The sequence below is a fragment of the Mesoplodon mirus genome (genome assembly GCF_964341445.2).
Source record: "Mesoplodon mirus genome assembly, chromosome: 3".
In the NCBI taxonomy this organism is placed as follows: domain Eukaryota; kingdom Metazoa; phylum Chordata; class Mammalia; order Artiodactyla; family Ziphiidae; genus Mesoplodon; species Mesoplodon mirus.
The window spans coordinates 28,473,313-28,488,139 of NC_138978.1; the positions used below are offsets into that span (position 1 = coordinate 28,473,313).

Consider the following 14,827-nt stretch of genomic DNA (forward strand, 5'->3'; position numbering starts at 1 on the left):
TTGGGGAACTACAGAGTTTTTTGGTCTGTGCTGTGAGGTTCAGTGTAGGGAAGCAGGAAGGAGCTGGAGCAAGAAAGTTCTTTTGTGCTAAACCTTTACCTGAAAGCTCAGAGAGCTTCAGAAGGAGGCAACATGATGAACTTTATGTTTTGGAAAGATAACTCTGACAGTCACATGAAGAATTGTTGATGGTGGGGCCAGACTAGGGTCTAGTTAGGAAGAGTTACAAGACAGAATGAACTAAAACAGTGGCTGTAGGGAGAGGAGTTAAGAAGGTCAGGGATAAGATATGATCCCTATGTCATAGTTCCTGCCTGTTATGAATTAGATTGTGCCCCCCCGCAAAATAGATATGCTGAAATCCTAACCCCCCCAATACTTCAGAATGTGACCTTCTTTGGAAATAGGGCCGATGCAGATGTAATTAGTTAAGATGAATGAGGTCATACTGTAGTAGGATAAACCCCTAATCAATATGACTGGTATTCTTATAAGAAGACAGTCATGTAAAGATAGAGGCACACAGGGAGAACTCCATGTGATGATGAAGGCAGAGATTGGAGTGATGCAGGTGCAAGTCGGGGAGTGTCAGAGGTTGCCAGAAAGCCACCCGAAGCTAGGAAAAGGCAAAGAAAGATTCTCCTACAGGTTTCAGAGGGACCGTGGCCCTGCTGACACCCTGACTTTGGTCTTATAACCTCCAGAACTCTGAGACAATAAATATCTCTTGTTTAAGCCACCTGGTCTGTGGTGCTTTGTTACAACAGTCCTGGGAAACTAATACACTCCCACTTATTTAGGATGATGTCCTGGCATAATTATGTAGCTCAGTAAATACAATAGCTAACATTTCTTGAGCAGTTACTCTGTGTCAGGCTGTGTTTTAAGTCCTTTCCTCAGAGCAACCCATTTCAACCTCTCAACTCCCTGTGAGGAAGATTCTATTATTATTTCCACTTTATATTTAAGAAAACTGAAACACAGCATAGTCAAGTCAATTTCCAAAGGTTACAAAGCTAGGTAAATGGCAGAGCCAGTATTTCATGTTTGGCAGGCTGACTCCAAGCTCTAGTGTTCTTACACAATATACTATGCAGCCGTTCTAATAAATATTTGCTGAAAGTTTCAATGGATGGATGAATGAATGAATGATTGAGTAAATCTGGATTTGTTACCAGGGTGATGAAGAAGAGAGAGGAATCAAGCTTGATGCCAAGGTGTCTTGCTTGGACGACTTAAATAAGGGATCTCCATTTATTGAGGCAGGAAAAAGAGGGGCAAAGTCAGATTTGGGGGATCGAGGTTGAAAGCTGGAGAAACAATGAATACATTTTTTGAAATGCTTAGTTTGAACCACCGTGAGACAAGCAAGTGAGATGTCCTGTAGACTGTTGGACAAATGGATCTGGAGCTCCAGAGAGAAATGTGGGTTGTAATTATAGATTTAGGAGCCATTAGTGCACTTAATGTGAGGGGTTTGGATGAGATCACCAAAGCAAAATATGTAGGAAGAGAAAAGCAGACCACCTAAGACAGAGCTTTGGGGAAAACTGGAATTCAGGGGGCCAGTGGGGGTAAAGGAGCCTTTACTTACTAGCATAGGGTCTGTCATGTAAAGGACAAAAGTCAGGTTATAGTGGGTTGAGGAGTGAATAGAAAATGAATTAAAGGGTAAGCATACATGCTGCAAGTGAAAAAGTGAGAAAGATGGATGATGGGCTGGGGCAGAGAGTAGGTGCAGAGGCAACTATACACAGTGCTGTGCCGGGGTTGCTCATACCAAGTGATTGTTAAATTTCAGGAATTTTGTAAGCTGGTTGTTAAATACAGCCATTATTAAAAATTAAGTTGTGGGGACCTCCCTGGTGGTCCAGTGGTTAAGACTTCGCCTTCCAATGTAGGAGTGTAGGTTTGATCCCTGGTCAGGGAGCTAATTCCACATGCCTCGTGGCCAAACAACCAAAACATAAAACAGAAGCAATACTCTAACAAATTCAAGACTTAAAAAAAAAAACAACTAACTTAAAAAAAAAATCAAGTTGTAAACAACAAGGTCCTACTGTATAGTACAAGGAACTATATTCCATATCCTGTGATAAACGGTAATGGAAGAGAATATGAAAAAGTATATATGTACAACTGAATCACTTTGCTATACAGTAGAAATTAGCACAACATTGTAAATCAACTATCCTCAATAAAATAAATTTTTAAAAATTAAGTTGTACAAACATAATTAAACTATATTTAAAAACAAAGGTCATTAATTTTTTAAACTCATCACTTTCTAATTATTTTACTACAGTTTACTATTATCTATGGTATCTGTTTGATGGAAATATTATAATGGTGTGCCACTGCACGTCTCTTCCCAAATCTATGTTCAGTGATGTCTACTGGTAGCTTGAAATTGTTCATGGCAGGAGTATTTATACCATGGAAATTGGAAAACGCTACAGATCAGAGCTTGTTTCATTGTTTTGATGATTGTGTACATTTAAGAAATTAATGGAGGGCTTCCCTGGTGGCACAGTGGTTAAGAATCCACCTGCCAATGCAGGGGACACGGGTTCGAGCCCTGGTCCGGGAAGATCCCACATGCCGCGGAGCAGCTAAGCCCGTGCACAACTACTGAACCTGCGCTCTAGAGCCTGTGAGCTGCAACTACTGAGCCCACGTGCCACAACTGCTGAAGCCCGCGCGCCTAGAGCCTGTGCTCTGCGACAGGAGAGGCCACCACAATGAGAAACCCGCACACCGCAAGGAAGAGCGGCCCCCTCTCATGGCAACTAGACAAAGCCCGTGCACAGCAATGAAGACCCAATGCAGCCAAAAATAAAAATAAATAAGTAAATAAATTTTTTTAAAAAGAAATTAATGGAGAAAATGTTAGGAATGCATATTAAACTTAAAAGTGCATCCTGTCTGTAGCCATTACATTGTAAGCAGCACCAAAAAAATTGAAGAAATAGTCCTCCAGCATTCAGAAACTATTTTCCAGTTCCACAAAGAAGTCACATCATTGATGAATGAGTGAAGTTCTAACATAAGTCTTCACTGTTTTACTTTTGTGTCTTTAACAAAAGGGAAAATATCGACCATCATTTATGGTGGGTCTGTCAATTGCAACCATAGGTTGGCTAGGATATAACAGTTTGGCAAAAATCAACAAAAGCATTCTGTGAGAATTAATTGGCTATATGGAGTTTACAATAAAGAGTAATGCATATTTTATTACTTTAAAATTGTCGGGCTTCCCTGGTGGCACAGTGGTTGAGAATCTGCCTGCCAATGCAGGGGACACGGGTTCGAGCCCTGGTCTGGGAAGATCCCACATGCCACGGAGCAACTAGCCCCGTGAGCCACAATTACTGAGCCTGCGCGTCTGGAGCCTGTGCTCCACAACAAGAGAGGCCGCGATAGTGAGGCCCACACACCGCGATGAGGAGTGGCCCCCACTTGCCTCAACTAGAGAAAGCCCTCGCACAGAAACGAAGACCCAACACAGCCAAAAATAAATAAATTAATTAATTAATTAAAAATTGTATGTTACACATCCTTTATACAGTAAAATGTATAGTAAACATGTATGTGTATATGTATATATGTACATGTGTAGATATACACACATACACATGTACACACAATTGATTTCCCCCCAGACATTGTTCAACCTCCTGACTACATCAGAGGCAACAGTCTCACTCCTATGGGAATGGGCCATTGGATTTAAGGTAGTAAAGGCCTTCGATGCCGAGCGGCTGGAGGAGGCACTGAATCTGCCAAGGACGAGAGAATGACAAGGGTGGGCCTTCAAGGCCCAAGGAACTCCATGCATTGAGTGATGGGGAGGGCAGCAGAGGAGAGCAACAATGAGGGGTAGTGGTTGTAACAGCTTGAACATAACTGTCTCAAGCTGGTATTACCCAAGGGCAGAAGAACAATGGTCTGGACGTGGCCACAGAGAGCCGACCCCCATCTCCCACTGGCCTTTGTAGTACATGGGTCATGGGAGAATGAGTAGCTTCTGTTTTTTGAGGTTGCAGAGAAAACAGTGCCCTCAGGGGACAACTTGGCTTCAGTTAATAGTAACAGCTTCCACTTACTGAATGCAAGGGGAGTATAGCACAGTGATATCACCAGGGTTTCTGAGTTAGACATTTCAGGTTAGAATTCTAGCTCTGCCACTTACTAAATGTGTGATACTGGGCAAGGTACTTACCCTTTCTGAGCTTCCACGTCCTAATCTGTAAAATGAAGGTAATATTATCTACCACTCAATAGATAATACACTTAAAACACTAAGCACAGTGCCTGGCACATGGCAAACTTTCAATAAATTGTAAATACTATTTTGGCTTTGTAAGTGGAAAAGGAAGATACATAATTATATAAATACAATTATACATGTGGGTAAGGAGGGGAAAAGACATACGATATAATAATGGTTGTCCCTGGATGTCAGGACAATGAGGGTTTTTTTTCTTCACATTCTCTGTATTTCCCAAAACGTCTACAACAAGACAATTTTGACTTTCATTTTTTTAAAAAAATTTTTTTAAAGCAAGGGGTGTGCATAGGAAGAAAAATCATTAGAAAAAAAAAAAAAAGACCAGTGTTATCGCATGGCATGAGAAAATAAAAGTCTTCTGCAGGATACGCAGGCCTAGCATCTGGGCAAATTATTGCAAAGGGCAGAAAAAAACACTTGCAGGGTTTAGTATTTCCAAGTCATCCTTTTTCACCACTAAAAAAAATTGATAAGTTCAAAGGCTGTCTCCTCTTCTCTATTTTCTGTCTCATCCTGTGATTTTTAGATTTGCAGTAATGAATAAAGGTGCTATAAATTAATCTAAACATGATTCAAATCTCTAATTTATGTATTCATTAAAATTTTACCTGTTATCAATCTTAGGGTTCCAGGTGTTAATGGCAACTCTAAGTGAAAGTCAAATATAATCATTTGCATAAAAGCATTAGAAGATGATTGGTATTTTCATGCAGCTGTGATCTGTTCTGCACTTCCAGAGCTGAAAAAAAATGTTTCACGAAAAACATTTACCTATGCTAATCCTCATGAAATTGCAGAACATCCTCCAGTTTTCCATGTACTCAGTTACGTTTATAGCATTTTCATTACTGGAGTCACATTTCATATTTCTGGATTTTAAAAGGCATTACAATTGTGCACGCTTGAAAATTAGGCTGATTTCCACACCATTCCTTGAATATTTCTGTTCTGTTCTGACAGGAAGATAGAGATTAACTCTACTTGTGTTAACAAATTCCTGTTTGTGTGTCTTAGCATGATTTGGGGAATATATTCCAATTTCAAGGGGCCTAAACTTGAGGTGTCCTAAAAAATAAGTCACAGGGCTTAAGCAGAAAAGAGTTTTCAGAAAAGTGATTTATCTATGCTGAATAAAAGCTGTAGCACTGCCAGCTCAGATCCAGTTACAATTGCTAAAGCATGTCCAGGCTGGTTATCTAATGGCTCTGCAAGAATTTAGGCCACGCATTAATGCACTGAAGATAAAATCAATTTGAAAATTTCTTAAATCAAATACCAATCCTGGAGTAATACTCTCTGTGCAGGAGAATCAGCCAACAGTAATAGGAAGCCAATTATAAACTATAAACCACTCTGCTCAAATGTCCTGGTTTGTTAGTGGTGGGGCCCATTACACACAGTTTGCACAAGTTGAAGCCACTGGCTAGACAGAACTGCTGTACACAGACACATGTGCTCCTCTCTCCCCCGCCCCCAACATTTAACATAAAGACGCAGCTCAATTAATAGGGACTCACTGAGTACAAAAACCCACAGCAACATGCTGAACATAAACATCTCGCCATTCTACTATAGCAGTACAGTCAAGCAGTGAGCAAAGAGCAGAAGCCTATGAAGATTAAATGAGATAATGCAAGTGAAATTCTAAGTCCAGTCATACTCAGCAGAAATTGGCTAGTAATATCTCCTTGTTCCTCCATCTTCCTGACTGCCCCAACCCCAAATGAGCAAAGGAGACAGAGGCCCCAACACTAAAAACACCTCTCCTGGCCTACTGCAAGCCATCATCAACCTACTACACATAAATGGTCTCTCAGCTTCTACTCTGTTCAATACATTCTCATTCATTCAACTGTCATTTATTGCATGCATAGTATAAATCAATCACTGAGTTTATGTAAAAGGTATGGCCTCTAATTTAAGGATCTCTTGAATAAGCTTTTTAAGCATAGATCTGACCGTGCAATTCTTTGTTTACCAACCTCCAGAGGCTCCCCATTGCCCAGAGTAGATTCCCAACTCAAGACTGATTCAGAATGACCTTAGTGATGCCTGGACATGGACACTTTGAATAAACCACATAGTTGAGTCTGATGTTTCCTCGATTGAAAACAGTAAATAAACTTTTAAATTTCTTGTTATGATATGCAATACCCTCTACAATATGACTCCAATGTTCCCAGCCTCCCAAAATCCACACAATTTGGCCTCTGCCTGAATTTCACCTTCATGGGACTTCCCTGGCGGTCCAGTGGTTAAAACTCCACGCTCCCACTGCAGGGGGAGAGGGTTCGCTCCCTGGTGGGAGAACTAAGATCCCACATGCTGCGGGGCGCAGCCAAAATATAGATTTCACCTACACTGCTTGGAAACTGCTTCCACTGCCTTCACATAGCATTTGCACATAGTAGCCTCCTTCACCTTCCTCAGAGATCTTCCCTGACCATCCCACCTAACTCCACACATAACCCGTCACTAGCCCCTTACCTATTTTACTTTCTTCCTAGCTTCACAGTACGAACCACTATCTGAAAGTTTATTACTTATGTGTACCTACTTATTCTCTATCTTCTCCACTAGAATTTAAACCCTGTAAGGGCAACATCTGTCTTATTTGCCACCATATCCTAAGTGCTTAGAATAGTGTGTAGTATGTGGCAGGTGCTCAAATACCAAGTAAATCATCACTCTTCCTATAGGTGCTATAATCACAGCACTTAACATGATATTTGTATAATCCCTTCTAGTTAAGGCCCTACTGGTTATTAAGAAACTGATTCAGGGGCTTCCCTGGTGGCGCAGTGGTTAAGAATACCTGCCAACACAGGGGACACAGGTTCGAGCCCTGGTCCGGGAAGATCCCACATGCCACAGAGCAACCAAGACCATGTGCCACAACTAATGAGCCCGTGTGCCACAACTACTGAAGCCCACGTGCCTAGAGCCCGTGCTCCGCAACGAGAAGCCATCGCAATGAGAAGCCCACGCACCACAACGAAGAGTAGCCCCCGTTCGCCTCAACTAGAGAACGCCAGCGAGCAGCAGAGACCCAACTCAGCCAAAAATAAATTTAAAGAAAAAGTGACTTCAAAGTACTTCCAACAAAGATGTGATGGTAGAAGCCTGTGGAATTTCCTTGTTTCTATTTTCTAAGGTGTTTTTTTTTTTTTAAAGTCTTAAGTGCAGAGTGAGGATGAGAAAGATGTTAAAATGTAAGCGTTTTCAAGGGGACCAAAAGAGTAAATGGGATAGAGAAACACAGTAGGACTGTCAGATGGTACTAAGGTCTACTTGAGATCATAACTTTAAACACAGAAACTGGGCTTCCCTGGTGGCACAGTGGTTGAGAGTCCGCCTGCTGATGCAGGGGACACGGGTTCGTGCCCCCGTCCGGGAAGATCCCACATGCCGCGGAGCAACTAGGCCCGTGAGCCATGGCCGCTGAGCCTGCGCGTCCGGAGCCGCAACGGGAGAGGCAACAGTGAGGGGCCCGCGTACCGCCAAAAAAGAAACAAAAAAACACATAAACTGTTCCAGCAAGTTCAGTTGCGTAAGTGCAGAGAAGGCGGCATACTGAACTTAACCAAAACTGGAGTTCAGCCAGACAAGTATAATGAAGCAAGAGTTGGGGCAAAGGAGTTTACTATGTAGCCAATAGTAACTCTAACACTGGACCACAGAATCTAAGCTGCATAATGAAGAACATGAGGTGAGAGGATCAGGGAATTATAAGTCACATAGTTCTGTAACCACTCACTCTGTTTAAGAGTCTACATATCTGGCTCCTCTTCGGGACTGAGGTCCTCCAAAGTGGGATCAGTGTCTTACCTTTTCATTCTTTGTACCTCACCACATGAATGTGTTATCTGGATGGATGATGTTTTACCCATGGTTTAAAGGGAAATTTCCCACCCCCAAATCCGATATATAAACTTCCTCCTTTCTCACTGTTCTTCAAAGTGTTCAAGTAAAGTTTCAGTGCTTCATCAAAACCCTATGGTGGGCTTCCCTGGTGGCACAGTGGCTGGGAGTCCGCCTGCCGACACAGGGGATACGGGTTCGTGCCCTGGTCCGGGAAGATCCCACATGCCGCGGAGCAACTAAGCCTGTGTGCCACAACTACTGAGCCTGCGCCCTAGAGCCCACGAGCCACAACTACTGAGCCCGCCCGCCGCAACTACTGAAGCCCACGTGCCTAGAACCCCTGCTCCGCAATGAGAAGCCACTGCAATGAGAAGCCCACGCACCGCAGCGGAGTAGCCCCTGCTCGACACAACTAGAGAAAGCCCGCGTGCAGCAACGAAGACCCAACGCAGCCAAAAATAAAATAAAATAATTAAAAAAAAAAACCTGTGGTATAAACACATCCTTTGAAAAGAGACAAGATGCTGAATTCCTGCAGTGTTGTGTCCAAGAACTGAACCAGATGTATCCCAACTACTGCTAAGTCTGCCCTTACTGAACACATGGGAGGCATGAAATCTTCGAACTTCCCAACCTCTAATTATTTCACCTCCGAAGTAATTATCAGTGGGATCCAAAACAGGCCTTGAGAATACCAAGTTTTCTAAGGAGACATAAATGAAACTCAACCTGAGGGTGGAGAACAAATGCACAGACAAAGAGCATGTAAAATATGTTTTATTGTTCTTTAAAAGGGCTCAGGGTTTGGTTTTAAATCAGGCTGCACACCTTTCATCAGTCTGACATCTCTCTCACCATGTCAAACTGGCTTCAGCTAGCAATACTTCATTAAATCCAAAAGAAAAAAAATGTTTAATTTTGAAGAAAATCCAGTTCTGAGAACAATTAACATTAGTCTGTAATTTAAAACAAAATGAGGGCTGATGTTTCATGTTGCTTTATATACCCTTCTCCTAATACAGAACCAGGAATGTAATTTTCCTAACTCAGGCAGGCACTGTTACTGGTGGATACTGCTCGCTCACTCTCTCTCTCTCACACACACACACTCTCTCTCTCTCACACGCTCACTCTCCCTTTCTCTCTCTCTCCCCCTCCCTCCTTCCCTCCATCCAAACAACAAAACTCAGAGCATGTCAAAGGAAAAAGGTTTGTTCTGGTATTGATCAAAACCCTTGGAGTCAACAGTCTATCTGAGCTTAGAGGGTATGCTGTTTTGATCTTGAGCCTATGTTAAAGGAATCTACTGTCAGGTTCTGAAATAAAGAATTTTGGATAGTACCATCATTTTTCACTTTAAAATCCTAGAAACAATTTCAAAAAGCATTATTTTGTTTTGTTTTCTGGGATGGGGGAGAAGAGAATCTACAGATTTTCATTTATTTAAAAATCAAAACAATTCGGCATAGGAAATAGGCAGTTCACATAGCCAGCCAACATCTGAGGTATCATCAGTGTGAAACAAGGTCCCGGTCCATTCCTACTGGCCTAGCTGATCCTAACGAAATGGAAAGTTTATGGCTCTGCACAGCAAATTCCAACAGGACAAGATGACCGTAAGATTTTATTCAAATCCTTAGAAGCAGAGCGCTATTAATTATGTAATATTCAGCTGGAGAGTGCAAGAGCCCCTGATGGTATCCTCCAACTTGCTTTGTCAATGCAGCCTGGTCACAAATGCAAAGGAGCAGCAAAACAGCTTTTCTAGATCAGTACATTGAACCCAGCAAAGAATCTGCAGAAATGATACTACACCACTGCACTAGCCACACAGTCCCTTTGCTACACAATGAGCTGCTCTATGTCTCTCTTCTACCCTATTATGGCCTGTGGACACATACTCACTAGGCATTGTTGGTTTTGAACCAGCAAAAAAAAATTTTTTTTAATCTCACAAAGGACCTAGTAAGAAAATAACAAGGCAATCAGTGGTTAAACTGAACTGTACATATAGGGGGCAGTTTGGGAAATACCCATTACAGGCATTTCTCAAGTCTAAAATATTGTGTCTTTGCTGCTACTCCTTTGACTGTTCCTGAAAATTCAGAGTACAAATAAGTCCTAAAATAAAAACTTTACACTTAACAGCATTCTCTGACATCATCAGACAGAAAATCAGAGTAATGCTACAGCCCACAATTCTACAAGGTGTAGAAAGTGTGCTAATGCTCAGCCTGGACATATCTTTAGTGACGGCCTGGAGTACTCCCCTTTCGAAAACAACAATCTCTGGGACATCCACTTAGCTTCATTGGTTGGAAAAGAGATGAATTTGACTCTCAGCTAAGTTCTTTGAGAGACTCCTCTTAAAATGCCATTTCCCCACAAATTTATCAAAACAAAAAAGGCTCCTGGCTACTTTGCCTAATGTTGAATAGAGTTTTCAAGAAAAGAAACTAACATGAATACCCCATCATCAGTAAAGACTAAAAAACACCTGGATCATATACTATATACGCCACTGCCTTTTTTTTTTTTTTTCTTTTTTTTTTTGGTGTTTTTTTGTTTTGTTTTTTTCCTAAAAGTGCCCAGGTGGGCTTAAGGCTGCCAGACTGCACGCACATCTATAGCAACATGGGCTTCTCCTATTTCACCTACAACTTGTATCAGGGGAAAAAAGAGGGATAGAACAAAGTGAGAAGAAGGGAAAAATACACCGTGCTTCCCCCACCCCGCCCCCAAGAAAGAAAGAAATCCACAAAAGGGAGATCTATGTGCCAAGCATAATGGAAGAGTGTGCTCCCCAAACAGATGGTTCTGCAGAGACTAATGTTCTGCTGGTTTTCCTTAGAGACCTATTTTGAGAAAGTTTAAAAAGACAGGAGATTTTGAAATAATTCAATCCTGGCAGAAATTCAAACTCCAACACTAGGAGCAAAATCATCCTTCACTAAATTAATCCTTTTTTTTCTTTCTCTTTTTCTTTTCTTAAACATTTTATTCACGTTATAGAGGGATTTCTTTTTTGTTTGTTTTTTTTCCAATCATTAGGAGTGGTTGAGGAGTACTGAATCCATCACTACTTTGATGACACAGTTAAGATTCCAGATTCACATTTCCAGGTACCAAGAGTTCCCTCTAAATGCCACGATCAAGTCAGCCTTCGTATACATTTCTTTCTACTGAACGCAGCAATGCCCATTGGTATCTCTGAAGCGTAATCGCATCTTAGGTCGGTATTTCTCCAGGTAAAGCAGCTGTTTGGAATTGAATGCTCCCCTTCTTTTTCTGAAAATACAAGAATGGCACACTTTATCATGTAAAAAAAGAGCTGCCTGATTCACTGAAATGTGTATTTATGGCCTATGGCCTTTCTAACTCTACACGGCTGAAAACCAGCATATTTCCCATACAACATCACTTCTTAAGTGAAAGGGCTGAACTGAAACATGAACTTTCTGTGTGCCTTCCTAAAAGAATAGACAAATTTTCTTCTTTAATTCTCATTAGTCTATTAATCGTCTAATAAAGATCAGAATGGTTAATCCAGAGACATCTGACTATACTCTTTCCAATTAATATATTCTTCATATTAGAAATGGCAGCAAGTATTTAGGATAAATAAGGAAGTATTTATATGAAGCAGCAGACACAGATGGCATTCCTTGAAATATGTTATCTTCCTAGAGCTACCATACATTTCATGCCCTTTGTCACAAACAGTCATTTTTTTATTTCTTTCTCTCTTTTTTTTTTAAGAAGAGGTTAGAAAGGGAAAGGGCAAGACAATAATTGCCAAAGAATTCTGGACAAAAAAATAGCATGGCCTGTTATTCCAGACTGCTGTCAAGATTCTGTCTGGGCACTACCATCCTGATTTTGTGACTGAACAGGTCACTTAAGAATCCTAGGTGATTAATTGCTCCTCTATAGTTTCTTCCTTTCCTCTTTGTCACAGAGTTACATTTGGAAGGCATTTTGGACAGCCATTAAAAGAGGCACCAGATCACTGAGACTCAGCTACCTAGCTATTCATTTTAAAGACTCCTAGATGTTCAAGTCATATACTGGACATATTCTACAATGCCCAAATCTGCCACCTAAATTAGAAAATCTTTAAATCTGGGAGCCAGTAGTGTTATTGTGAGTCTCTTTATCACTTGCCATTTTTGATATCTTCAAATAATATTTTAAGCCACAGATAGCAAATTACCCTGTACTATGAATGGGTATTTTTTATAATTTCTTTCTCTTGTATGATTTTGCTTTGTGTGTTTTTTTTTAATTTATTTATTTATTCATTTATTTGGCTGTGCCGGGTCTTAGTTGTGGCATGCAGGATCTTTGCTGAGGCATTCAGGATCTTTAGTTGAGGCATGAGAACTCTTAGTTATGGCCTGTGGGATATCTAGTTCCCTGACCAGGGATCAAACCCGGGCCCCCTGCATTGGGAGCTCAGAGTCTTAGCCACTGGACCACCAGGGAGGTCCTGTTTTATGTGTTTCTGAACATAAAACTTCATACTCACTGTCTTATAAACTGAACTGCATCTTCGTACTTCATTCCACATTCAATCAAAGCAAGTGCGACCAGCACAGGTGCCCTGCAGAGATAAACTCATTTGTAAATAACCACAGGTCTTTGGAATTAAAGGATTTTTTAAAACTCAGGATTACTTATTACCAAAATTATGTAAAGCTTGAGCTTTCATTGTTCCTGTATACTAAAATAGCTGATATTTTTCTACATAATAAAAATATCTAAATCATTACAGCTTCTATGGTATTTTCTATTTTTAGTAAAGTGCAAAATTCTAAACCTTTATTAAGAGATCTTTACTCTTCAAAACATCATCACATTATATCTCAAATTTTCACATCATTTTATGTCACCAAAAATCCACTGATCTTTAACCGTTATCATAGTAAATGACCAAATGGATTATCTTGAGTGTCTCAGAATTTTCGTTACTCATCAATTTTAATATCATCTCTTCATCAAATAGTAAAGAGGTGCTGGACTTCCTCAACAAAATCCTTTCCATGAGCTAGGAGAGTGGCAGAGAATTCGTAATCAGGAATTGCTTTATATATATATATATATATATATATTAATATAACAAAGGAAATGATGTTTTTAATAAGCCCATTATAAGGCACTAACTTTGGACTGACTACCTAACTAGGATAGCTATTAACTTAAAAAACTGCCCCAAATCAGGATAAGGACTGGAGATGTCTGACCCTGAAGAACTGTACAACACTAAACTGCAAAAAAGGAAAATAGCAAACGAAAGGGTTAAGCAGAGGTAACAGCCTGAGTCATCACCACCTTGAGGCAACAGCAGCTTGCATTAATGTTTGGAGTCAAAGTGCACATTATAAATTGACATTTAATCTACTGTTGATGAGTGTTGCAACACCACTCCATGCAGTGCTCAAGGAAAAAGATTTTAAAATCAAAGTCAACTTTCATTCTCCATACATTTCCTTTCAAGAATTTAAGGTTCAACCAACTGCTCTTCATCTATTAACTTCCATTCATCTCAATCTAAAATTAACCACATACAGATTCTTCAAATCTAAAGTTATTTTAACTTTGTTGCCCATTTCAAACACCTAAACCTTTGATTACTGGAAATGGAGAAACTGAATTAAGACTGTATTTTTGGCTCAAAGATAAGATAATTACATTAAACCAGTTTCAAAACAACTTATGAACCACCCACTAAACCCAGACTCAGACAAACAATGAAACATAAAAAGTTATTTTGAGAAATCATTACACCAGCTTTTGCTCTCATTTCCTTTCCTTTCAGGCAACTTAATATTTAGCATAATAAATGCAGTTTCTATCAAAGTGAAATTTTTGATAATGAATTCACAGACAAAAGGGGAAGAGCTTACCTTCCCAGTCCTGCAACACAATGCACTGCAACACAGCAACCTGGTTCTTCACGAAATTTGGTTTTTAGTAGGTTTAGCCAATCGTCAACTATCTGATTAGGGGGTGGCGCTCCATCGTCAAAAGGCCAATCCTGGGAGGAAAAGGTCTTTTACATTAAATTGGTATTTTCCAGAATTAACATCCTAATGCACAACAGCTGTATACACAGGGCAGGCCTAATTGCACTAACTGTTCTACATGTACCTATTTTTTTTAAAAACATGTATGTATGTATGTATGTATGTATGTATGTATGTATGTATGTATATATGTATGTATGTATATATGTATGTATGTATGTATGTATGTATGTATGTATGTATGTATGTATTTAGTGCTGCATTGGGTCTTTGTTGCTGCGCACGGGCTCTCTCTAGTTGCGGCAAGTGGGGGCTACTCTTCGTTGCGGTGCGCGGGCTTCTTGTTGCCGTGGCCTCTCCCGTTGCAGTGCATGGGCTCTAGGCTCACAGGCTTCAGTAGCTGTGGTGCGCGGGCTCAGTAGTTGTGGTTCACGGGCTTAGTGCTCCACGGCATGTGGGATCTTCTCGGACCAGGGCTCAAACCTGTGTCCCCTGCACTGGCAGGCAGATTCTCAACCACTGTACCACCAGGGAAGCCCCGTGTACCTATACTTAACCACACAATTCTGATCACTTCTGAAAAATGATCCAAGATCAAAATTCAAGTGTGCCAACCTAGCCTTCTCAATGAAGCATACATAACCAG

General features: G+C 40.6%; 1 protein-coding gene and 1 pseudogene across 3 annotated transcripts in view; both read right to left on the reverse strand.

Moving 5' to 3' along the window:
• LOC309799101 (methylosome protein WDR77-like) overlaps positions 1–14,827 on the reverse strand; it is a 460,959-nt pseudogene that overhangs the window by 423,006 nt on the left and 23,126 nt on the right. The window lies entirely within an intron of this gene.
• Positions 8,915–14,827, reverse strand: part of PTP4A2 (protein tyrosine phosphatase 4A2) — a 39,043-nt gene continuing 33,130 nt past the window's right edge. For both annotated transcript variants that reach the window (XM_082616363.1, XM_082616362.1), the window contains 3 exons: positions 14,062–14,192; positions 12,684–12,758; positions 8,915–11,443 (listed from right to left, as the gene is read on the reverse strand). In XM_082616363.1, the coding sequence (XP_082472489.1) occupies positions 11,335–11,443; positions 12,684–12,758; positions 14,062–14,192 (315 nt within the window). In that variant the 3' untranslated portion in view covers positions 8,915–11,334. The remainder of the gene's footprint in view (positions 11,444–12,683; positions 12,759–14,061; positions 14,193–14,827) is intronic.